The sequence below is a fragment of the Rhamphochromis longiceps genome, linkage group LG11 (genome assembly GCF_057381845.1).
Source record: "Rhamphochromis longiceps isolate RC_006_pf linkage group LG11, R_longiceps_female_GT1.1, whole genome shotgun sequence".
Lineage (NCBI taxonomy): Eukaryota > Metazoa > Chordata > Actinopteri > Cichliformes > Cichlidae > Rhamphochromis > Rhamphochromis longiceps.
The window spans coordinates 25,035,655-25,061,066 of NC_140567.1; the positions used below are offsets into that span (position 1 = coordinate 25,035,655).

The window sequence follows — 25,412 nt, forward strand, 5'->3', positions numbered from 1 at the left end:
GTTTTTCCTTCATTTTTTTAATGTTAGTAGTGTTTCCTTTCCCTCTTGCTAAATTGAATATAATATTGTTCATAATATACAGCAACTGGCATGAATTTAAATATTAACATTTAACCACAAGGAAACATTTACAATTTTCTTTAATAAAACCATTTACAAATAGTGTCCAGCATTTCTGTCACTTTTCCAACATACACAATATTAAGAAAAAACAACTAAATGTTTAACAATATGGAAGTTGCTTATCACATGAATGTGTTAGGTTCAGCTGCCGTTGGCACACTACTTAACAGGGTAACTCAGTAACTGTAACTTGATGACCTTGCTGATTTAAGAACATCCAAATCCTGGAGCATTTTGAATTCCAAAGTCCATGTTGGCCTTAAAGATGCCATATGAGTCACAGATGGGTAGCTTCAGAGTATTTGCACAGGTGTTTGCAACTGGAAAAGGCGAATCACTTAAAAACTGGATGCATGGTGGTGGTGTCATTCCTGCCGGTGGAACTGCCGTCAGCCCTGTGGCAAACATCATCAAATCTTCCAGACACACTGCTGTTGCCTTCTCTGAAAGAAGAAAGTAAACACTGTAGTACATTACAGAAAATTAATTTCCTTACCTCTCCTTTCATAAAACTATAAACAAATAAAAACGGCCATTCAAACCTTCACAATCAAGGAGATAATCTGCCCAAAAGCCAAGTGTTAGGACCTCCTTATGCCGCTTGTTGCTTCCTGCTGGGCTGAGATCTGGTCTGAACATGCTCTCCAGTTCTGAAGCAGTCAGGGCCTTTGCAGAGAAGCATAGGAGTGGGGCCAGCACACTGGAATGTTTTTGCAGTGCACTTAAAAAATTCAGACTTTCCAGTCCATCTTTAAATCTGCAAAGGATAGACAAATAACTAATAATTGGTTTATAGCTATGACTATTGCAGTCTTCTAAATTGTGTTTAAATGACTTTACCTACTAGATCTTTCATTATAAATTTGGACAGATTTCAAATGCATACACAAAAATAATTAATAGTGCTCATAAATTAACTGTGACAGCAAAAAAAGAAGAGCTCATTGGGATTTCAGCATTTAAAAAAAAAAATAGTGCTTTCACACTGGAATAAACAAGTGTGTCGAAAAAGGGATCACCTCTTTTTATAAATAACTGAAAAATTAATCATGTTGCATGACTGATTATTATGGGTCATTGTGAACAATAAATGTATACTAAATTAGAGTTCTAGTGTCAAAAGGTTAATAGCGTGCAACAGTGGCTCAGGAATTAAGTTGTTGTTCATCAGATCACCGGATGCTACCGAATCAGTTTTTTCATATACATCTGAAGGTCTGAAAATGTCAGTGGCTGCTGTGATGAGCAACTGGCCATCCTGAATTTAAAAGGAGTAATGAGTTTACCGTTGTATGACACTTTGGTTTCTTTCAAGGATGTACCATCTGAGGTATTCCTCCACAAATGCTTGTTTCTCACAAGGCTTGACATTTCTGAGGCATCCAGCAGTTTGGAAGATTGTGCTGTTTTGCAAAATAAGATTATGCAAAGACTCCTCTGATTCAGCTTTCAGGACCTATAAAAAAAAAAAAAAAGGTTTACTGTAAGAAAAACAAAAATAATTTTCACTACTTTTACGATTCATTCAAACATTGGATTAAAGAAATAATCAATTTGTTATTTCACTTGTGTTGTTGGGAGGTGGAAATCTGTCCTTTCAGATTACAGAATCTACCTTGAACCTACTTTCAAGATATGATCCAACACGGATAACTGTTATCCTGATTTAATCTTTTAAACTGGCCCCAAGTGTCTTCTAAGTAAACCCATTCCCTGAGCCTAGGTAATTTTCTACCTGATGTAGAACTTTTGTGATCTCCTCATCTTGCACATCTTCTACAGTGGCGCTGAAACTCTGATTCCCTGTGATGTGGTTGACCAGGTTCTTGGAGAGGAAATGTGGTGCTGGTCCCCCATGCACAATGGATACAGCGATCATCTTTCCTGCTAAAAAGTACTCATCTTGCCTGGCAGCTGTAATACAGGGCACATAATTATCATGGTTAATTGCTATTAAATATGCTAATGAAAAAAATAAGCCAATTTTTATTAAAATTTCCATTGTAATAATTACGGAGAAAACATCCACCTCTTGAATTATATACAAGATAACGGCTCTCTGGAGGTCCATCAAAGATGGGGCGATTTCTCAGACTGCCCATAAGAAGTGTGAGGAATTCACGCCTCGGGCCACCTGTATCCAAACCGTCTTCAAAGCTGCCAGCATCATCATTAAACTTGATGAACATGTCGTAGTTGTCAGAGTATGTGCTGCGTCGAAATCCTCTAACAGCTCCATCCCATACAGCTGACCTTGATATATTGAACCTGCTGACCTTCTTGTGGTCAAGTTCCAGTGCCAAATTTGCAATAATTTCATGTGCCTCCAAATTGGTGTCTGGAGAAAGGGAAACTTATTTTTTAAAGGTGTATATACTTCTCTCATGATTGCATGATGTCTTGTACAGAACAAGATGGCGGTTAATTGGATTCAAATGTTTAAATTACTAACACAGGTTCTTCTGGGGGCTCAGCTTTGGCTTCGTTAGGAGTAGGATCTTCATCATCAATCACAATCGGTTCAAACAGCTGTGTGTAGTTTCTGCAGAGTGAAAACATGTACACAAAGTGTAGATGCAAAAATACAAATGCATAAACATGCAGTTCCACTTTTATAGAACGATTCTACTATTTATTTTTCTGAAGAATCAAATGTAAAAGAGTCAAACTACATACATTTATAATAATTGTGTGTATATATTTTGTGCAAACCTCTGGAATAATTACTCAAGATACAACGCACCTGTAACAGGAGCTCTCGACAGTGAGGCATTCAGTAGTGCCTGTATCGTTTTCTTCTTCCAAATCTATGACCTGGAAATACAGAAAAGAGGATGAATGAAAATTCATATTTGACCAATTGATAATTATTTATCTTAGTTATAACAGAACCATTCACTCTCTTCCATTTATCCAATTCAGGGTCGTGGAGGTGCTGCAGGCCATATCATAGAGACCATAGAGACGTGGGGTACAGCCTTGACAGGACGTCAGTCGCTTGCAGCAATAACACAGAAAGACAGACAACCATTCAGTTTTGCATTCACAAACACAGTCAATTTACAATCACCAGTTAACCTAACATGCATGTCTTTGGACTGTGGGAGGAACTGGAGTACCCAGAGATAACAGGAAAACATGCAAACTCCACAGAGAAAAATGCAGCCTGGATTCAAACCCAGGACCTTCTTGCTTTGAGGATACAGGGCTTACCGATTCTTAATGTGGTGCAGTAGCCATGAAAAGCAGCTGAAACCACTGTTTGCTGAATTTAAAAGTGGAAGTTAGCCTTATTTCTTACAAGTTCTTTAAAGGGGTCACTGGATAACCTGAGTTGGATTAAATGTTACCTAATTACCTTATTAATGTTAAAAAAGCAAGGGCACAAAATTAAAAAGGTAAAGATGCATTTATGTACAAGATAAGTTTTTATGGATCATTTAATTTATTCTGGATGAGCAGTTCAAAGTTAAAAACATTTCAATCGCCTTGCATACAAATGGTTTCCCACATTCTCAAGAAATTATTAAAAGAGAGAGAGGGGGGAGAGAGAGAGAGAGAGAGAGAGAGAGAGAGAGAGAGAGAGAGAGAGAGAGAGAGAGAGAGCGAGATGGAGCAACCATGCCTCTGTATGGACAGGAAATTATTAGGATTTTAATCATAAGCACTGAGGTATTACGTACTAAGTACTGATTCACGCACAGTATGTGGTGGACAGAGAGAAGTAAAATTTAAAAAAAGAAAGAAAGGAAAGAAAATTGCAGCGTAAGGAGGACAGCCTGAGAAATGAAGCAATTGGAGAAGAAAAGTGGTGAAAAAAATGCAGCATTATAGAGAGGGGGGGGGGGGGGGGATATGGCACTTTAGCGAGGGAGGGGTGGAGGAACTGTTCATTCCAAGGCTTGGCCACATTCCAGTCTGTCTGGCTCTGATTCCAACAGCCTCCTGTTTTTTGCCTTACCTTCACACTCATTGGACCCTGGAGCTGCCTTCTCACTGCCTGATCCAAACTTCAGTCACCAAGGCACCACCTGGTTTAAAAAAAAAACAAAGGAGGAGAAGAGCATTAAACATGTGTCATTTAGCTTAAACCCTTCACCCGTCAAAAACAGTCACAAGAGAGTGGAGGAAATTTGGAACAACACACAAACATTTGTCATCTGCCTAAAAGCCCCCACCCTGGATGGGGTGCATATTCATTCTCTGTGGAAACCTCTGGGTGGAAATTCAACATATTTTTGTCCCACTGGAAATGTGGAGAGACTGGAAACATTCCTCGCCGGACAATAGGCTATCAAAGACCCCACAGACCACACCCTGTAGTTCACAGACATGAATCAGGCAGCAACAGGTTACACAAGCGCCGCTGCAGAGGTAACGGAACTGAGCAGAGAGCTCTGCTTACGGTTTCACAATCAGACTGAAGTGCAACTCTGTCCTGTCTCAACCTGAACATCATATGACGATCTGTGAGTTGGCAGCAGCGATGAGAATGTGCAATGAGACGATTAATATATGTGTGTACAAATAAAGATGACTCACATGGTTTTCATGTGATACACATTTGCTTTTTAAAAGGTTAATCCAACATTCAGGCTCCAACATTAATCATGCTAAAAGCACAAAATAAACATTCTGTTTGCAGCTTTCCCCCTTGTTTATATGTTGAAATACACAGGATGGGACTTTTCATTTGACTTTTAATTGTGAAGACTAATGTTTACACACTACCATGTCTTCAGAAGACTTGATCGCTCAGTTATGTTTGCCCTCTAACGTGTAAGGAAATCATTTTAAAAAATGAAACAAGTAAAATCGTGGAATTTCTGGTTTTGTATGACCAAATAAAATAAGCAAGTTGCCAGTACTAGAAGCTAAAACATGACCATCAAGTTCTTAAAATAACCAGTTGTTAATCAGTTAATCTACTTATCATTTTAGCCCTAAACAAGAACAAAGTGTGACTGCTGTGAGAACTGAGAGCATGCTCTGTTATTTTTAGTGTCTCCATCTAACTGAAATGAAACATTAAAAAAGACTTACTTAATAAAACAGAAAAATGACTACACGTGAAGAGGTGATATATGACTCACACCAGGTAGGCTGTGTGAACAATGTGAGTTGGATGTTGGTGAGAAACAAAAGAGCATTATGTCATTGACGTGGCTGAGCTACAGGATGGGAGGTGTCACTTTAACACCAGGTTGCACATCCTGATTACAGGGACAGATAAAATGCAGTTGGTATCTATAATCGAGTTTACTAATCATGCGCACAGAGACTTTCCACGTTTACGGTCTTGCTGCAAAGCAAACAATGATGTGGCAGCCCACTTGGCAACCAATACAAATAATGCCTTTACAATCTGATCTTGAGCTGTGCTAGTCTAGGCAGGTAAGAAGAGCGGCACTAAATGCAGCTTTGTATATTTTCATAAGCTTGTTTAAAAGCAGAAGCGGTCAACTTTTTACAGCCACTGTGCCTCACAGCGCTTTAAACCCGCTGACTGCTTTCAGTGCCTGCATCTAATCAAGCTTCTAGCCCCATTATCTCTCCCTCCCATTTGCTCCCTCGTTCCCCCACTCTGACCTTACAAGGAGAGGCAACAGGGTTGATGTCATTGAATGAAGAATGCTGCAAGAATCCAGAGAGAAAAGAGAGCAGGAGGAGGAGGAGGAGGACGAAGAGGGGGTCTGACTGGACAGTTTATGAACACACACACACACACACACACACACACACAGAGAGAGAGAGAGAGAGAGAGATTTTGTTTACATAGTAATGCACAAGTCCTAAGCCAGACTCAAACGAGAAAGAACTTGTTTGGAAGGATGGTGTCATTCTTTCTCCAGGCTGAAAAGCAAAGGGGGAGGGTCTAATAGCTGGAGAGGGGAAGAGAGAAAGAGAAGTTGCCATTACTGACAACTCTTACTCAGCCCAGGAGCCAGAGAGGAGGAAGAAGAACAAAAGGAAAAGGGGGGAAGTAAAAGGGAGATCCACAGTGCAGCTGTGCTAACAGGGTAAGTAAATGTCTCTCTTGTGACTGGGATCAGGATGGAAGGAGGTGGTGGCATGCTTTAGTTACGTGAGCAAATTTTTACAGGTTACCTAATAAGGTAAAGTCCTTTTGCAGCGGCATGCTAGGGCAGATTTTCGTTACTCGGAAGGAGGTGTTGAAGGAATGTCAGCTTTGTTGGCGTGACAAGCAGTGTGGATTTGTCATAAGGTTCGGTTTTTACCGTTAAAAAAAACAATGGTGCAGAAAGACACCTCGTGGTGTGCGGGGCTTCCCTGGTGTCTCTGTCAGACTAGCAGTTTAGCGTTGAACGTGAACAAATCCACTCTCCAGCTGATGATACTGATGATAAGGCATGGCTATGCGGAAGCTCCTGCAGGAAGTCCAGCTTTTCTAAAAAAAAAAAAAAAAAAAAAAAAAAAAAAGTTGTTTAAGCTAGGCAGCTAGCCATGCAGCTGTATGCTTTTATTTATTTCACAGGGTAGCACAATTATTAGATTTGATGACAGTGCTACTGGGACAAACTGGTTTCCATATGTGGTAACGTTACAAAAAAAGGGGCAGGGGTGTTTGCGTTTCACCGGGGCGAAACCTACTGACCAAAGCATGAGTCGCCTGGGAGTGTAGGGGCGTGTGCGGAGCTAATAGTACCATTAGTGTGACTGATGCTAAGCCACGCAGGTTATCACACAGCTGACCTACGGTGCAGGTGAGTATCGGTAAAAATATGTTTTTGTTGGTTTAATTTTGGGGTTAACGTGTGTTAAAGCTAAACTGGATGGGCTAACGTTGTCATGGCGTTGTGTATGTTAATATTAACCTGATTGGGACACGTCGTTAGCTACGCTAGCAAGCTTTAGCGTAAACCCTTCATTTGTTATCCTTAATTTTGCCCTAATGAAGGGCTGGTTCAAGTACCCTAGCTGCCGCTCACCCAAGCCTGTCAGCTGTCAAAGTAATGACCAACAGATGTAAACCTAACTGAGCAGCAAACTACTGTACATAGAGTATGTTAAACCTATTGATTGTGCCAGTAGGTGGAACTTGACTTCGCTGTTATAACTCCATTGATTAGGGCTGTAAGCATGGCTGTTTCAACTCTTCAGCGCAGGGGGGGTGTCACACTTATTTTAGTTCTTGGTGCACAGCTAGCCTACTATCTGAAGTGGGCCGGACCAGTAAAACCATTACATCAGGTTTTTCCCCCCTCCTGCAGGTGGGGCCCAGTGCTGTGCCAAATAGTGATCATCTGCTAGATAGTGACTTCGGATGTTTCTCTGTGCAGTACCTTTGGTTATATTGGTGATATAATGTAGTCAACACAATTTTCGAAGCAGTTGTGCATAAAATAAAATAAAAAATGCTTGTTTTGTAAGCATCTTTAAGACGCTGGGTTATTGTACTCACTTTTTGTTCTACGTTGTAATCAGTCCAGTCCTTTGTGGCCACTTTAAATATCTTTATAGAACTGTAATGTTAGATATTTTTTATTGTTGTTATCTGCTGTCAAAAGAGCTATGACAAAATAATAATGACCGTTTTTACCCAGATAAATAAATGTAATGTGTAAGTCACTTTGCCATAAACTGGTTAAAGCTTCTGCCTTGTGATAAAATGTTCTTCTTGGCTCAAAATGGTTTGGTATCATTAATGTTACCAAGTCATATTGAAACGACTCATTTGCAGCAGTTTAAATATAGAAAATCATTTTTGAGCAGATACCAGAAGTCACATTTTACCACAGCACCTTCTTTTTTGTTGATCTTTCTTCATAATAATTTAAGTTGGATCTCTCTCTCTCTCTCTCTCTCTCTCTCTCTCTCTCTCTCTCTCTCTCTCTCTCTCTCTCTCTTTTTTTTTTTTTTTTTTTTTTAATTCTAAGTGATCAAAACAAACTGAGTTGTGTGTGGCCCCCAGGCCAAATGTTTGACACCTTTATTGTTGTGTGCCATAATGAGGTGAATGAAATATTTAGAACACTTCTGACTATTCTTGTCACAACCACACCCAAAATAAAGCAGAAGACATCACCTTTCTGACACTGTCAACAAAAACTGAAAATGTCTGCGCTTCATCAAAGTACGATAGAGCTGGACTGCACTAGTATCAGTTGAGCTAAGCTCAACTAAGCTGCCTATTAGAAAGGAATAAGGCTGTACACTGGTTTGTGCTTTTACAAATGCAAGTGTCCAACGGTGGTGTAAAATATCAGGAATGTGTAGGGTATATGGAGGGAAAGTATCAGTCACTAACAGGCAAATTATAACAGCAGGCAGTGGTGGAGACAAATGTACAGCTTTGCATACTAACATGCGATTAGTGCTCAGTGGATTAAAGGAAATTGGGGCTTGTATGGATATACCATTTTTAGCATAGATTTCTGCAACCCTGAGAATGTTAAATTCCTCTGACTAGGAGGACTCAAGGAGCCTTAACCCAAGGCCACAGTAACTAAGCTGTGTTTAAGAACAACTTAAAGTACGAACACTCTGGTCTGAGGTTTGTGTGGTGCAGTTGCAAAGACTGGGAATATTATGATCTCTGACGCCTCTGTAAGTTGGTGAGGCAACTAAAAGATATGAGAACAAGGACTAAATCGAGCAAAGAGCAATCCTCCTTAATTGTAGGAGCTGTGAATCAAAAGGCACGAGTTATTGTAGAGGAACACTTTGCCTCAAATCACTTTTTTCGTCTCTCACTTCCTTGTGACTCCTCTTTGGCCAACACTAGACTGTATGTAAATGCATTAAGAAAGAGTTTTTGGTGGTGTAAGTGTCTGACGTGATAATCCAGTGGATGATGATGTGACCAGTTTTGAAATGTTTCCTGTTTCCATCACTCATCCAGCTGCGTCAGAACACAGCACTGTTGCTCAGTGCACGTCCAGTGACCTGTAAGACTGGACTCAAAAGAGTTGTTTGTCTCCCGCATTAGTGACCCGTGGCCCAGACACGCTTTCCCAGAAACCGGGTGTGCTATTAACATCAGAACAATAGAGAGTTTCATGAACAACACAGTAGTCACAGATAATGTGTCTAACCAGGGAGGAAATACTGGAAGTACTGTTAGGTTTTCTTTGGGATAGCTGTTCTTTAATATTCCTAGTGTTGTTTTGGCTTAAAAAATGAGACTACAGCAGTTTTGTTTTTTTGGTTTTGTGTTGTTTTTACTCATCCCATGTGGGCATGGTGGTTATGTCACTTGTAAGAAAACAGTATCCACATACTGTGGGTGTTTTTGTTTTCTTTCAGTAGCATTAGGACATAGACTTGTTTAATGAGGCATCGTGTTTCAGTGCTTCCTTTTACAAAGCTAGAGCACAGTATATTAACTAAATTTAGTTCCTCTATAACCATAAACCAACAGGCCACTGCTAAGTTCAAAGCCATCCTCGTCAAAAGTGGAATAAAGTTTTCCTTAAAAGCCACATAGTTGCTGCTTTCAGAGACAGCTTGTTCGTGTTAAACTTTGTCCAGGACAAAAAGCAGCGATAACTGAAGGCATGCCACAAAATGCCCTGGTTTTACAGTTTTAAATATTATTTCATGCTGTGCCTAAGGTCTTTATTTTATAGTCTTGAAGAAGTATCCCAGTTTTCTAAGGCAGTGAGCCTGCAGCCAAGCTGATGAGTGCAATAACCCTACTAGTTTCTATATCCTTCAGGTAGTTAGGCTGTTTACACTTTACCTCAGTCTTTTTCTTTTTTGGTGAAAATGAGTTCCTGGTATGAAGGAATCAAAACCAACTGTGCCGGTTTTCTACTCTGTTAAAGCTGTCCAGCCATGTGGCGTTTATACAAAGTTCAAAAGCTAAAGAGCACCATATGTGATCTATGCTCGGCCTGCACGATGCCATCCTTCATCACAGCTGTAATGTAGAAATGACTAAGTGCGTCCTCAAGTGATGTCATTCAGTTCAAGTGGCTGGTAAGAAACCGCAACCGGGGTTTCTCACCCACCACTTGTACTATGATTTTCAGAAAAGACTATGAGATACAAATCTATAGCTGTGCTCCTTTACAGAAGATTAATACATACATTGGATTATGAGGGCAAGCAAAGACATCCATGTCTTGTTAAAAGAGAAAAAAACACTGCAAAGATGCATAGAAGGAAATGGTGATTAGGGGAAAGCAGAAAATGGGGGAAAGGGGAGGGGGGGGGTGATGTCATTGAGTTGGTGTGCCAGAAATGTTCCTCAGCTGAGGGTCTCTCTCATCTCAAGGATCGGGTTTCAAGATTTGCAGCAGGGCATCTGGACCTGAGTGTGTGGTGATCTCACCGCCTTGAATCCCCCAAGACTGCATCGAGGAACATATGAAACCTAACGCTAGCTTGTCATCACTGTTTGAATAATTAAGAGGACTATTGTTGATTTAGAAACTGTAACTAAAGGGCGAACTCATAGCCTCCCATTTTAAGAAGGCACTCATTTTAGAAAGCCACATGGAGCTAAGTGTTCTGTTTAGAGTCTGTTGTGGCCACTACTTTCAACATGAAGTAGGTCTTGATAGTAGGTTAATAAGTAGCCAGCCATTTTTCCAAAAGGCTGAACACTCTTTCTTTGAGTAGTCTTATTCTCCCATTCCTGCAGCGAGTAGTGGAGCCTCTCTGATGCCACTTTCACCTCTTTACAAATGAAACAAAATGGTTTACATCACATCATGCTCAGATTCTACTTTACAGTTAAACTAATTTATTCTGTCTAGGTGACTCTAGTGTGCACTATAAGCAAAGAAGAAGCGAGAGGAAGGTAAAGGAGAAAAGGCAAACCGAGGGAAATCGGCTGTTAACACATTTCTTTCAATATAAAGTTGAGCAGAGCACAGCTGAAAGGTACAGAAGTGTTGAGCTGTTAAAACCAGAGTGACACTGTCATAATTACCTAGCACAAGTTAACATTATGAAACGCATGAGCCTTAATTTTAGGGTGCAGTATCTTGCACAAGGACTCTCCAACATACAGACGAAGGAGCCGAGAATCAAACCACTGAAGTTTTGAATAAATCTCTAAATCCTGAGTCACCATGAACAAGACTCTTTGGGAGGCACAGATGAGAACTGGGTAACCAGTGAGTAGTGTAAGGGCTTCATCCAGGAGTGTGGCTGAAGCAGATATTGTGATGTGTATGATTTGACATGAAGATGATTCAAAAAGCCAAGTTTAATTTCCCTTATCCAAAAACAGACTTTGTTGACAGCCACTTTGAAGAAAGCCACCATCTTGGCTAATGGGGTTTACCAAAGAAGTCATCATAAAAGGGTAACTATAGCAGTTTGGGTACTTGAATCCACCTACAGAGAATTTCCCTGTAATGCTAAATTTCTGCGGCACTATTAAGCTTTATCATATGTTGGGCCAGTTGGTTTTAACTGGTGGGCAGTGAGCTATCCAAGACATTCTGAGGAAATTGCATTTTCAAATGCCACAATGACATGGCTTCTTAATTTAAAAAACAAACAAACATGGGTGCAGGTACTTATTTATATGGGGATAGATGCATTTTTTATTTCTTTTGCTTTTGCAAGTTCTAATCAAACCTTTGCACACTCATGCAAACACATGCACCACTAAATTATTACGTATCTGGAAGACTGGCTGGTGTAGAATCTCATTTAGTAAACATAATTTATTGTAATGCGTATTACTGTATTGGTATTAGTTACTGTAACTTCAGCGTTACAGTACCCGTGTAATATCAGACACTCTGTTAATCTTTTACATTTATCAGGATAATACAATCATTTACAATTATGGTGACCTCTGATCTCTTGTCCCTTAACACCAGAGAGGTTGATAAAAGGTATCTGGCTATAAACAGCTTAAGAGGCTATTTATCAGTCGCGTATGTGCCAGTCTGTGTAACAGATAATGAGCAAAGAGATGTGATACAGAGTACAGGCTGTTGAGCAATGAGGGTTGAAATGTCGAGGGATCGAAACTGCAAACTCATCATAGATGTTTGTTTGTTTATTTATTTGATTTTAATGTGGTTCATGAACAGTTGTCAATTACTGGTTATTCCAATGAACGCTACAGACTGCTGTCTCAATTGTTTGTTAAAAACGACAAGTAACAGAGCGTCCATTTTACATAAATGTTTAAGGGTCATATCAATATGTAGGATGGGTGGCTATTCAGATTTTCCTTTAGAAAATACCTTTGACACATGAATCATCATCGTGTCTCGTATCAAATTTTAAGTGAAAAGGGGGCTTAAGTTACAAAAAAAAAATGTAATAACCGAAATGGTAAAAGCTAGATACATCAAGCAGGATCTCTGCTGCAGCGATTATTTATCTCATGAAACTTTGTCTTGTAAAAAGGAAATCTGTTGCTCACAACTTTTTACTGGTATTCAATAATGCACGGAAAATATGCTCAAAGCATGAATCATGACTTTCACATCAATCTATGATTCAAAAAAGGATGCCTTAGACTACGTCATGACGCAGTGGAGCAGCTGACACTTGTGTGAAAGTTTTAACACCGTTGGTTTGGACATATATGGTTAGAATTGTTTACCATCAATAAATCTTGCGCTGGAGGAAGCTGACCCTGAAAGCAGAAGTACTGCCGTCTCATCAGAGAAGCTAGTAAATCATGAGCACCAGGAGGAGCTGTGAGGGTTTTCGTGTCTTGTCAGAACATGAAGCGTTGTCTGTGTCCCAACAAAAAGGAATGAGGATGAAATGCTCACTGTTATTCCTGTTTGGTTTAGTTTTTACCATCCTTTCGGCTCTGTCTACATAAAAGTTTAAAAGCCTGTATCAAACCCCATCTCTTTTTTTTTTTTTTTTTGGAAAGCATATATGATAACTCTCGTTTTTTTTCCATAACAACAACTAATAGTCTACATTTTAACCAAAATGCAAAGTATTTTCTTGATGTTTTATGTAAAAGTTACTGCATCTTTGCCTCTAAAAGTACGTCTCTGCTTTAAGGAGTCCATTTCAGTGCTATGATAGCAAAATATTTTCGATAATATTTCCATGGCAGTCTGTCATCATCTCTATCAAAAGAACCTTGGCAACATTATTAACATACTAGGAATTTATTTCCTTTTTAAGGAAAAACCATGCACAGCAGCTCCTCTGCAGTAATAGAAATGTTGAACCAAAGAAAGCTGTATCAGTACACACTGCTTTGCTTTGTCGGATCAGTTGTAAAAACATAACTTTTGTAGGAACTGCCTTCAGTACAGCAAGCTTATAATTGATGCACATTTACTGGATTGTTATTAAACTGCAAGCGACTGAGAAAACGGTTTTGCACTCCTCTCAGTGTTTCCCCACACATAAACTTTACTTCTCTGAGCCCCACAGGCTTATTAATGACCACCCAAGAATATTTGGCAACCTCTTAGCAGTTCTTTCCTGTGTTTCCATACTGAGCATTGCTGCTGTGGCATAATTCCCCTAATTTTCTAACATAGGCTGTGTAAATGGACGTAGCCACCATGACATCACTCATCGTTAATGAAGTCCTCATATGAAACCTTTAGATACTTTGCTATTTTGAAAGGAGAGCTTGGTGAACATGAATTGCCCAGCATACCCTCAAACCCCCCTTTCTCACTCCTACAGTGGACTGGATGACATGTTTTATTCAGTGTGACCTGAAACAAGCAGTTGAGCCCATAAACGCATAAGGAAAGTATTATTGAGGTCACAGAGCAAGACAGCTGTGCTCTGCTTGTACCCAGAGGAGTTGCCCCCTGCTGGCCTTTAAAAAGAAGACAGGTTTGAGGGACTTCCATCAGGCCTGGAAGCTTGATCAATCTTTTATATTGTTTGTGTATTTCCATGTTTGAACTCCAACTCCACCTTCTCAGATTGCAGTTGAAGACACGTGCCTGTCCACCCTCCTCAAATATAATCTAAATATTTAGGACACATTGCTTCCGTGACATTTATGAACCCAAAAAGTGCCAAGTAAGATTAAATGACACAGCAAATTACATATTGCTCGTTGCCTTCACTTTATCTAATTGTTTCCATGTGCAACTCACTCTGTCAAATGTTATGACTTCATGGCTTTAAGGCGATACCATATCTGGAGTAGTCGTCCAAGGACCGGTTGTTCAACTTTTGCCACAGTTCAGATCATTATTTTTATGTATTTTAAAGCTTCAGAATAAAACTGTTAAATAGCAACAGTGTGTGAGTTAAGACCGATCGGATGCAGGGTTGGATTTGTGTGCGTGGACGATTATGTTGGAACAACCATGCTTTTGACTAAAGGTCATGTCTGGGGCCGGTGGCCTTCAGGGAAATATTTGCAGACTTGGCGAGGAATCTCGGTGGAGACACAGGACTTACGTCAGTGTTTGTTTATCCACCAGCATATGTGAAGTAAATATTTGAGCTCAGCATTACATAAAAATGTTACGATAGCTGCCATCGCACTTTGAGCAAAGTGGCCGCACTCTGAAAAACATGCACTTGCTGCGTTTTATACCACTGTAAACAACCATGTGTTGCTTATTGTAAATTATCTCTGACATCGGGGAGTGCCACTGTGTCTGTCAGCTCTGTATGCATGGCCTCAGGACATTTTCACACACTTGGCTCTCTCGTGCTTTCTCATTCCGCTGTAGACTATTTGCCAAAGCCTTTTTGTTTAAAGAGTACTGTTGGTTTTGCAGAATGCTTATGGGTTATTTTCTTCCTTACTGCTATTTCACTAAAACCAGAAATGGTCCAAACTAGGGCTGGGCTATATCATACCGTTTACGGTAATACCGGTGTAATGTTGGGCAACGATAGGAAAATGAAATATCGCGATAGAAGATGGGTAAAATGTGCATGCGCAGTGCCTATGTTTACATACACACATGGCGGCGACGCAGAATGAGAAGAGCGAAAGTGGATCGTTAAATGAAACGGATGAACCAGAATTGGTTTGTAAAAATGCTGCAACTTCAGTGGTGTGGAACTGGTTTAGCTTTCATCCGTCAGATACACAACAAAGCACTATTTTTGGTAGTGCATGCTAGCGGGCCGTCGTTATTACCGTGTTTTTTTTGGAAAATACGGCACACTTAAAATCAATCCTTTGATTTTTCTGAAAATCGACAGTGCCCCTTATAATCCCGTGTGCCTTATGTATGAATTCTGGTTGTGTTTACTGACCTCGAAACGATTTTATGTGCACGGCGCTCGAAAATCAGTCAAATGTTCCAGTACGACTTTGCTAATCTACGAACCTGCACCGCTTGATGGATTGTCGGAGCACTGTCGTAGGCAGGAGCCTCGCGGAGTGATACGTACTGTGCTTCAACATAATATTACCGTATTGTGTGTGTGTGTGTGTGTGTATAACCTCTTTTTAAGTTTTGTGGATATTCTACATGGTTATGTTGAGGATATGTCGGCCAATTTCCACTGGAAAAGCCTTTTGGTTAAACTCTCAGCAAGGAATTTGCATTTGCACTGTTACATTTTTTTATATAACTTTAATGCACTTAAAAAAGCTGCTGGTTTAAGTGAAAATACATTGATGTTTGTTTGTTTGCACTAATAAAGTTGAGGAGTTGTAAAGTATTTTGTCTAGTGTCAATTATATTGTCAGTTATATTGTTATTGTAAATTTTCAAATGTATATCGTGATAAATATTTTTGGGCATATCGCCCTGCTCTAGTCCAAACTAAATTTTTTGAGATGCCACAATAAAGGTCAGTTAATTTTACTTGGACTTCAGGGATAGAGATGGTACCCAGTAGATGCTCATTTTAAGACTGTGCTGATTTTTCGTTAATGCAAAATACTTGTCATGCATCCTATTTCATGTAAAAAAAAAAAAAAGTGCTGTGGAAAAATGTAATCTAAATTAATTAATTTGCATATATAATTCAGGCTTTTTTACTGGCTCCCAATGGGACCCTGTGTTGAAAATATAAGTAAGCAAGATTGGTCAGCATATTGTAAAGGCAAAGAACCTTACTTAGTAGAATTCAGTGCATGTTATTGCTATTTCTGGTCATGTAATTAAAATGTGTAAAAAGTATGGTTTATCTTTGGTGTTCTAGGAAAAAAAACACATTTTAAGTTATATTTAATTCCAAAATTTATAAAGGAAAACTAGTTGAAAAAAGATGAGGTTTGAAATAATGTAATACAACAATTTAAAGAATTTGGGAATTTCATTCAAAGTGTCACAGAATCTGGAGAAATCCTGTATGAAAAGGCTAACACACTGACACAACAATGTCTATAAAAAAGGGCAAAGTTGTGGAATATTTTCACTATGTGATAACACACACTTCAATTGTGATAACCATTGTTGTTGATCTCTGCGCCTAGATGCCACCCCCGCTTGTTTTGCAACTGCCCCACCACCATCCACAACTTGTCTTAACTTGTAAAGCTCAGACCAGCTTCAGTTTTAATTGAAACACAGGTGACAACAATTAAGCATATTTTTGTAAAAAAAAATAAAATTAAAAAAATCAGTGTTGAGTAATTACAATGTCTAAAGCGGATTATAATTGGGCTTTGATTTGCAACTGTGTCTGGCCAAGCGTTTCACTGCTGTGTCATCACCACTAATGCAAAAATGCAGGACGTGCATCTGCTGCCAAGGAATGCAAGCCCTTTGAGTTCAGTCAGCTGATTAACGTTGCTTTTATCATGTGGATTGTAACAGTAGGAATTCTGAGGCTGTAGCTCTTTGATCGTCACTGCAGCTTGTTTCATGTTTCTCTGTTTAAAACAAAAAATTACATTTCCTGTACGGTACCCCCTCATTGTGTTCCCTGTTGTCATCCTCAGATAAATACAGAAAATGGAGGACTCCAACAGCAACAAGCCATTCATGGTGACATCCTCTCTGAACTTCAAAGTCACCACCCCTTCCTTCTACAACCAGCCAAAGAAGTTTGCTTCTGTGGCCCCCCCACGACCCAAAAGTCAGACACCTCCCTCTGCTCCATCACCAACACCAGTAGGCACAGGTGTTATTGGCCGAGTTGGAGACCTGCCTCCACCGCCCCCTTCACTCTGTTATGGTATTTACGTTTATTTTTGTCTGTATTAAGTTGTATCCACTGAAAAAAGCCCCCATTCCCTATCCCGTCCACTGCTGCTTCTTATGCTAGAGCATGCAGAGCTTCACAGTTGAGTACAGGATGGCTGTGGTGCTGTCTGTCTCTCCAGCACATTACATTACTGTGCTCTTAACGCCTGCCTTTTAAGGGTTCTTCTGAAATATGCAGATAGTCTGGGCGATCTTGCTTTTGTTGGGAAATTTCGTTTTTACTTTTAGAGCTGTGCACAATTACACTTCTATAAATGCAAACAATCAGACAGTTCAAATTAAAGGTTGTAAGGATTTAAATGCAATGTATTTCCTACAAGGTAGGAAATGCATTTGGTTGTGTTAAGATGCCAAAAACGCATTTAAAGCCACTTTCGGCTGCATCTTTATTCACAAGAGGTCACCACACAAGTATCTCCAAATGTTTTATTTATTTATGTCGAATACCCTTCCTGACACACACCCAAAGAGTTTGTCTCCTCCTGCGATTGAACCAAGAGTCTTTTGCTAATCTAAACATGTTTCTTGTTTTATCAAAAAAACCTCCACAGGGCGCCTTTTAATGCATAAAGTACATAACAGGATACCTACCAGGCATCAGTGCAACAGCCAACCAGCAGATCTCAGTGGCCAAATATTCCAGACAGTTTTGATGCTTTGTTGTCCTGTTTTGTGTTAAATTGAATACTTGGACGTTATTTTTGTGAATGCTTTTAACCAATCATCCCTCCTCGTTTTTGTCAGACTTCCCACCCCCTCCTCCTCCACTGGATGATGATTTGCCAGCCCCTCCCCCTGAATGCTCCACCATTCCCACTGCCTCTGATGCTCCCCCTCCCGCGTTCCCCGCTCCACCTCCAGTGGCAGATGACCTGCCCCTCCCAGCTCCCCCGGAGGAGAGCCGCTGTCCACCCACCTGTCCCTCTCCCCCTCCTCCCCCTCCTCCTCCACCTCTCCCTGCCTCCAGTACCAATGCTTTCAGTTCTTCGGGGACCCCACAGGTGAGTCACAGTGGTGTCTTCATCCTCCTGCACACTGCTTCCTTCCTAACTGCATTTAAATATAATTGGATAATTATTTAGGACATTTTTGTGTGACCATATTGAGTCTGTGGACTGACTGTTGGCAGGAAATGCTGTCTTTTGAGATTTTTCCCACAAATTATATTAGCATTAGTCCGGGGTAAATCACCCACTTTCATTCGTCTAACAGGATTATTGCCAATTTACGTCACTAAAATACTTCTTAGGCATGCAGTGTGTTATGAGGTTTATTGTGGAGATGTGTATTGTAGGCTTTCATTAGTTCCAGTTTGATTGTTGGACTACAAGAGCAACATAAAGATGAATTATTTTTATTATTCTTTTTGGAAGTGCTAAAAAATGGCTGTAAAATAATATAAATATGATTTAAACCTCATGTTTGTATCAGCATTGAGTCTGTGCTAAATGATAATCAGCAAGCAGCCAGATAAGTAACTGAAAATAAAATATTCTCTTTCATCTAACCAGAAATATTAACATAGCAAGCTTTTATCATCATTATAATCACCTTTTTAAGCTTGTTTGTCATCGTTCTTTCATTTTTGTGTTTTGTCACATCAGTAATTGTTCAAGCGCTGCATATTGTACCCACTTTGGTCACATTAGTTTTTTTTTAAGTATCCATATTTAATGTTTTTGCTGTGTATTTATAGTCTGTAACAAAGTAACCTCTTCAGCTACATTTCTGCTCCTCGCTCATCCATCCATCCTTTTTGCTTCATCGTGATTCCCCAAATTGTGTATATTAACTTTATTTCTGTGATCTCCATTCTTCCGCCACCAGAGATTCACGGAGAAGCAGACAAGTTTTGATAAACAGCTCAACTCTCTGACTGGCATGTTGTCTGAGATGGAGACCAAGGGACCTTTCCACCCCAAGGTATAATGCACAGGAAAATAAGGACTACAGTTTAAACATTTTGGTTTTCAAAATGCATTTAGTGGATAGCAGTGAATACAAGTGTAAACAACTGCCATGAAACTCCTTGGTCAGGTGCACTGGGACACATTTGACCATATTTCTTTTGTAGTGTAAATATAGATGTGTCCCCGACAGACGTAAGAGAAACAAGAACAATAATGGGGGACATGGTGGTGTTGTAGCTTGTCTTCACCCTTATATAGTGTGTGCTGATCTATTTTACCCTCTGAGCGAGATGTTGACATTAACAAAGTACTAACGGGTGGAAATGGCAATACGTCTTGGTTGTTTACTTGTGTTTAGATCCCTGAAATGGATTTAAAAGGCAAGTGTAAACAGAGGTTGCCTACAGAGCAAACAACCAGATGAGTAGCAAAATGACAAGACTCAGAGGAAGCCAGCTGTAGAAAAACAAACTGACTCCTGTGGAGAAGAGAAAAAGGTAATGCTACATGGGTCAGGAGAAATAGTTTGGGGACATACCAGGTCGGTTTCATTAGTCTCCCTTCGTCTGTTCAGGTGGAAAGAAGTCAATTAGTAGTGAACTGTTCGCACGGTGCACCAGACTGAAAGAGAAAACAAAAAGTGAGATAGCCGGTGATTCACACTGAGAGAAGAGACACTTGCAGAGAGGCAGAGTGATGCACGCAGAAGTGAGTGGAGAGCATGAGAGTGTGATGAAGCCAGAGTGTGCTGCCAGGGACCCAGTGAGAGGGCCATAAATGGAGAGTGTTTTTAATCCAACAGGGAGGTACTGGATCAAGGCAGAATAATGCTGGCTCAAAACCTGCAAAATAAATGTCAGAAAGACGAAGCACTTCTGATAAGCTCAAACTTTGGAGCGCCTCCAGTGTTTACTTTAATCAAAGTACCTCATTCAGTATTATGATAGTGTCTGCTTGTAGCATTTCACCATGCAGGGAATATTAACTTCCCTCAATTCAATTATAGTTCATGGTAAATCAGAAAAACTCCATTCTTACGTGAAATTAGCGTTGTTGTTGTTGTTTTTCTTTTCTTTGCTTTTCCATCATGATAATCTTTTGTTTAATGTTATTTCACCCACAGATACCAAGCCAGTATTCATCAGCACCCAAGGTCTCAGCTCCTCCAACCGCTCCCAAACCAGCCCTTTCCTTCCTCCCACCTCCCGAGATGGGCGATCGCCCTCCTCCTGCGCCCTGGGCAGAAGAACTCAAAGCCAGAACGAACCGACAGGGCAATCACAACGCTGCGCCAAACTCTGCCGCTCAGTCTTTCGCTAAAGCGCCGGCCGTGGCTCCCAAGTCTGGATTCGGAGGAAGAACAACGACATCATCAGCTTCTCTGGCGCAAAAAATCAACCTGAACCTGAACCAGACACCCACCGCTGCCAGCAGTGCACCTAAGCCTTCCCCTCCCATAGCTACTTGCTCTTTCCCTCCACCTCCTGCGGCTCCGCCTGCACCTCCTGCTCCACCAAATAACATGGCCACTGCACCGGCTGCTAATCACGTAAAGAGTTCTCCCTTTGCCAGTCAGATGAACGCAAACCAAAACACTCCTTCTGCTGTGCCACCTCCTCAACCCAAAACGATGGCATCTCCGCCCTCCTCCTTTAACCAGCCAATGAAAACTACCCCTGCATCGACGGTATGTTCCTGCTTTTTGCTTTGCATGTACTGTGGAAAGTCACAGGAAGTACAGATAATTGATTGTCAGTAGATAGGAATGCTGGACATGCACAGTGTTTGCAAAGGTACAGTTATAAATAACAAAATCCTCTATAAGACGCGTATGAAACTATAACATGCCTTAAAAAAATTATACATATGCACTTATGGCTTCTTCCTCTTCTGTGGCAGCCCTCACCCCCGGGCCCAGTTCCTAGTGCAGGTGGAGGTGTTCCTCTGAACATGAAAGAAGTGGAGGAGCTGGAGAGGATGACCAAGGACTTCATTAGAAACATGGACGCGAACCCACCTCTCATCACCTCCCCTCCTACAGGTGCAGACACGAAACTTCAAATCAAAAGACACTTTTATTTCACTTGTATTTTGCATCTTTCTGATTTAATTAGAAAATAATTTATTATAATTATCTCCAGAGAGTGCACTGATGTGGCTGAATTTTGAATCTCATTGTTGTTAATTACAGTCATTAAGTAGCTGCTCGTTTGGAAAAACTTGAGTTGGTGGCATGGGAGAGGCGTTAACAAAAGTAATGGTTTAACTTTTTGATTGTTGATAATCTTAGTGAAATGAATGCAGGAAAAAATATTACCAATGAAATATTAATGTCCCAAACTGCAAATATTCAGCAGACATAAGAAATTATTCACCTTTCAGTTTGCTGACTGGTTGCAAAATGCAGATTTTTATGGACATCAAAATATATTCACAGTTTATCCTTTGTGATCTACAATTTAAATGTGGTCAGTTTTTGTCTCTCCAGTGTTACATCTATGACCCTAAAAAATAAGCTGCATCTTTGGGATAACATATTGACTGTGCAGAACAGTTTACACAAACCAAACAAATGCATAAAACTACAAGTTTCCCATCTGTGTTTATTACACTGTTGTACCAGAGCTGAGTAAAGAGACGGAGAATTTGCTTGTTCATAAAGTTGTTTGTGTATCTTTCTCTTTTCTTCAGAGGTTTGTGGAAAATGTGGTGAGGCTCTCTCCCGTACTCAGCCAGCAGTGAGGGCCATGGATAAACTCTTCCACTCCACCTGCTTCTGTTGCATGACCTGTCACCGCCCCCTGCAGGGCATGCAGTTCTACGACAGGGATGGTTCACCACAGTGTGAGGACTGCTACGTGGTGAGGAGATGCAGACATTTATTCATCTTATATTCTTGCTGAATTGAGTATATAAGGTGCACGTTTAACTAGTTTCTCACCTCCATTCTCCTCACATTCATGCTGTTGCTCCTCAGAGCTCCCTGGCTGTGTGTTCTCGATGTGGGGAGAAGATCACAGACCGTGTGTTGAAGGCAGTTGGACAGTGTTTCCATGCCCACTGTTTCCGCTGCAGCACCTGCTCTTGTGTACTTGAGGGGGCACCCTTTATCACTGATGACAACAACAACCCCTACTGTGTCCAGGATTACCACAGGTCACTATGGATTTCCACATAAAAAAATAATATATTTCTGTTAATTCCTTATGAGAAGTGATCATGTGGTGCAGTTCTTCTTGCAAACATTGTCAGAACAAGGATGTGTGGTTAAAACCAACAGTTAATTTTGGATTCCAGTATTTGTACCCATCTAAATGATCAGTGAGATAGTTTATGCTAGAGGAAAGAACACTTTAAAACCTCTTTCTCATTTTGATCAGATCGCTTAAAACTTTGTTTAGAGCTCACTCAAAATGTGTTTGACAAAGCCAACTAAACTTTGCTGCAACTTGTTGCCAGGCCCAGAAGCAACACACTTTATTACATCTCAGTGGAATATCACTGATTGTTTCAGTGTTTCCTCAGCTAGGGGTGTGAATGCATAAGAGTTCAACTGAGGTAATTAACTCAAATCCACCTCCCTTCTCGTAGGCGTTTCTCCCCTATGTGTGTGAGCTGTAATGAACCCATTATTCCAGCCCCGGGCAGCGAGGAGACGGTCAGAGTGGTAGCTCTTGACAAGAACTTCCACCTCAAGTGTTACCGCTGTGAGGTAAGACCTATACATAGTTGTTTTTGTTTGGGGGTTTTTTTGTTGTTGTTTTTTATGTGTGTCACAGGGTGTTTCAGCTTCTGATAATCAATATTTCAATTACTTTGCAGGACTGTGCTCGCCCTCTCTCCATAGAAGCAGATGAAAATGGCTGCTATCCTCTGGATGGCAAGATCCTGTGTATGAAGTGCCACACCCAACGAGCCAAGCAGGCCGCGCACTGATTGGCTAAAGCAGCATCACTCAGTGTAACAATGAACCAAAAGCACAGGATTCACCCAGCTGCAGATTTTTTGCCTTTGCGACAGGGCTTTGTTCAGTATATGTGCGCAGGTGTGTGGGTGAATGTTCAGCGTGAATACGTATGTTTGCATGCAGATAAAGTGTAGTGTTTCCTTCGTCTTTGTTCACTTTATTCAGTGCAGAGGTAATGTACTGCACCGAAATTGGTTTTATTCCACATCTCCTATTCTCCAATCGCCCATCTCGCCTTCTTTGTTACTAGAGCCTTTTTTTTTTTTGTGCCAACTATATGTTTACGCTAAAAATTACCAGCAGAACTTGCACAAGAACAGTTGGGTCAAAAGAACAGTCTGATAAATATAAAGTTGCCTTTCTCTGTTTCTTGCCTAGATGTTGGTAGTAGCATCATAAACTGGTTCCACTGGCTGTATTCTTTCTCTTTGAGCATTTTAACTATGCTTTTTGTGCCTGAGACCGAGGAGTGTAAGAAACCTCCAAATTGACAGTCATGCAGATGTCACCATCCTCGTTGCCTGAGAGTAGAGTACATCTTTTAGATTTCGGTAGTTGTTACACAGCCAGGCATGATTAATGACGCTTTCCTGCCTAGAAAGTACTTCATATCAGCTAGTCTACTCCTAATAGCATTTTAAAGTCGCGTAGGGCTTTAAGGCAACAGCAAAAAGAAAAATGGTGAATATTGCTTTGATTTTTTTGTGATGTGAATTTAATGCTTTACAGGCATGCATTGAATTAACTCTTGTTGCTCTCGCTACTCGATGATATTGTATAAGGGCAAGATGAGAACAAAAATCAGCTTTTTTTTTTCTTTTTTTCTTTTTTTTCTCCTACAAAATAGTTTAGAGCTGATTGAACCATGCTAAGTATTTTTAGATGCATGCTTTGTGGACGGCGAGATTTCATACAAACAAACGAGCACAGATTTCCCGAGCACAGACTCCATCCTGGGGATCTCACAATCAAAAACCGAGTTACTTTTAACTATCAGCTGTATGGCTGAAAACGGGACCTATCAAGTAATTTCACTGTGCAGGGGCCATTTTATTCAAAGTCATACTGAGAGCATTTTACACATGTGTAAATAAAATTGCCCCTGCACAAGGTCATTGTAAGCAAATAGAAACAAAACACCAGTGTTTGATGTGCATTTATTATTATCTCTTAGCTTATAAGCTTTGTATGATATAAATCATGGTCCTGTTTTTCCTAAGTATTAAGGTTGCATACGCAGCAGTACTACAATAACCTGTCCTGGCAGCAGGGCGATAGAAATGTAGAGGCATTCCAGTTCTAGGTAGCAATGTTTAAAAACACAGACCAAATCTTTCTGTTTAGAGCTTAAGATCAATAAAACGGTTACATGGGATTTGATGTTGTAACATTCAAGCGTGGTTTTTGTTTGTTTGTTTGACCTAAGTTTCTGGTCAGTTTCTCCCGTTGCCATGATTACCACTATTCTTGCCATTACTTAACTTTTGTACGTTTAGTCTGTTCGTGTCAGTTATATACTATTTTATTCTTTTCTTGCTGTTCTGTATTTTGCTAATTAAAGCTTACATTTATTTGGTTTCATTTTAACCTGGCGCTGTGCCTTCTCCATTATTCTATCCTATTGTTCCTTCTGAATTGAGCCTGGTTTGCAGCCACAGAAATGAATTCCTCGGTAAGAAAATTGCTGCTTGCGCTTGCAATTGAGCCTGGTGCAGTAAATCACCAGAATGACTAACAAAACATGGCAATAGTGATTCAGCATTGCATGCTATCTGTGGAAGCAGTGGTGGAATTTCCTCTAGTATTATGTCCTGTGTTTCCACCGACTACTCCACCTTTGTGGCCCTGCCTTTGTCATCACCATGTGATATAAACTCTACCATAATGCCTTCATGGCTGCGTTCATCGGGCATTGCATTGTGTTACATCCTATTGTATTACATGTGGATGCCTTGTCCTTTCATATAACTTTTTATACGTTTGATATGTGTGAATGTCTTACATTATTCTAGTCCTATCCATCCTTTTTGGCTGTATCAAAAAATAAAGAGAAATGTTAAATCCATGTCCCAGTCTTTCAATTTCAGTTATGTGCTAATATAATGTATACACCCACATCGCTGGGTACACTGCACCCAACTGATACCCGTGAAGCATGTTTTCTCTCAGACCCTCAATGTGGTTCACTGCTAGAGTTTGACTGCTCTATCAGTTGTAAACAGCCATATGTTGCGCTGATAATGACGACAGCAGACCTGTGTGCGTATGCATTTAAGCGTTCTTTCCAGGAAGAACTATTCACCCCGTTCCAATCCGATGCAGCAACGAATAAGCATAAACAAGGTACTAGACTCAACT

At 40.3% G+C, this 25,412-nt stretch overlaps 2 protein-coding genes across 8 annotated transcripts; one reads left to right on the plus strand and one right to left on the minus strand.

The window, feature by feature from the left end:
• Window positions 1–10: 10 nt before the first annotated feature.
• LOC146659260 (G2/M phase-specific E3 ubiquitin-protein ligase-like) lies at window positions 11–6,427 on the minus strand. Of its 6 annotated transcripts, none has more exons than XM_085423252.1 (10): window positions 5,713–5,847; window positions 4,085–4,154; window positions 3,023–3,120; window positions 2,867–2,937; window positions 2,576–2,665; window positions 2,153–2,461; window positions 1,859–2,037; window positions 1,410–1,579; window positions 666–880; window positions 11–566 (listed from the first exon to the last, which is right to left on the minus strand). In XM_085423252.1, exons 5-10 carry the CDS (start codon window positions 2,628–2,630, stop codon window positions 331–333), a joined length of 1,164 nt encoding a protein of 387 aa, XP_085279378.1. In that variant the 5' UTR covers window positions 2,631–2,665; window positions 2,867–2,937; window positions 3,023–3,120; window positions 4,085–4,154; window positions 5,713–5,847; the 3' UTR covers window positions 11–330. The 6 variants fall into 6 exon arrangements, with proteins under 6 accessions (XP_085279378.1, XP_085279376.1, XP_085279382.1 ...); XM_085423250.1 differs by having other exon boundaries at window positions 3,016–3,120; XM_085423256.1 differs by adding an exon at window positions 2,501–2,502 and having other exon boundaries at window positions 2,867–3,120.
• Window positions 6,005–25,119, plus strand: zyx (zyxin). 2 transcript variants are annotated; one of them, XM_085423239.1, is made up of 10 exons: window positions 6,005–6,143; window positions 16,913–17,148; window positions 17,922–18,178; window positions 19,005–19,100; window positions 20,211–20,774; window positions 20,987–21,128; window positions 21,779–21,948; window positions 22,065–22,243; window positions 22,679–22,799; window positions 22,910–25,119. In XM_085423239.1, exons 2-10 carry the CDS (start codon window positions 16,926–16,928, stop codon window positions 23,021–23,023), a joined length of 1,866 nt encoding a protein of 621 aa, XP_085279365.1. In that variant the 5' UTR covers window positions 6,005–6,143; window positions 16,913–16,925; the 3' UTR covers window positions 23,024–25,119. The 2 variants fall into 2 exon arrangements, with proteins under 2 accessions (XP_085279365.1, XP_085279366.1); XM_085423240.1 differs by lacking the exon at window positions 6,005–6,143 and adding an exon at window positions 6,543–6,848.
• Window positions 25,120–25,412: the final 293 nt, after the last annotated feature.

Excerpts from the sequence above, each read along its gene's own strand:
- LOC146659260 (XM_085423256.1), bottom strand. The coding sequence starts at position 2,973 with ATGAATTTTCATTCATCCTCTTTTCTGTATTTCCAGGTCATAGATTTG. Across the intron at positions 2,038-2,152 it reads TCTTGTATATAATTCAAGAG|CTGCCAGGCAAGATGAGTAC; the intron begins GTGGATGTTTTC and ends CCTGTATTACAG. Across the intron at positions 881-1,409 it reads AACCAAAGTGTCATACAACG|ATTTAAAGATGGACTGGAAA; the intron begins GTAAACTCATTA and ends TATCCTTTGCAG.
- zyx (XM_085423239.1), top strand. The coding sequence starts at position 16,926 with ATGGAGGACTCCAACAGCAACAAGCCATTCATGGTGACATCCTCTCTG. Across the intron at positions 19,101-20,210 it reads AGGGACCTTTCCACCCCAAG|ATACCAAGCCAGTATTCATC; the intron begins GTATAATGCACA and ends TTTCACCCACAG. Across the intron at positions 22,244-22,678 it reads TGTGTCCAGGATTACCACAG|GCGTTTCTCCCCTATGTGTG; the intron begins GTCACTATGGAT and ends CCCTTCTCGTAG.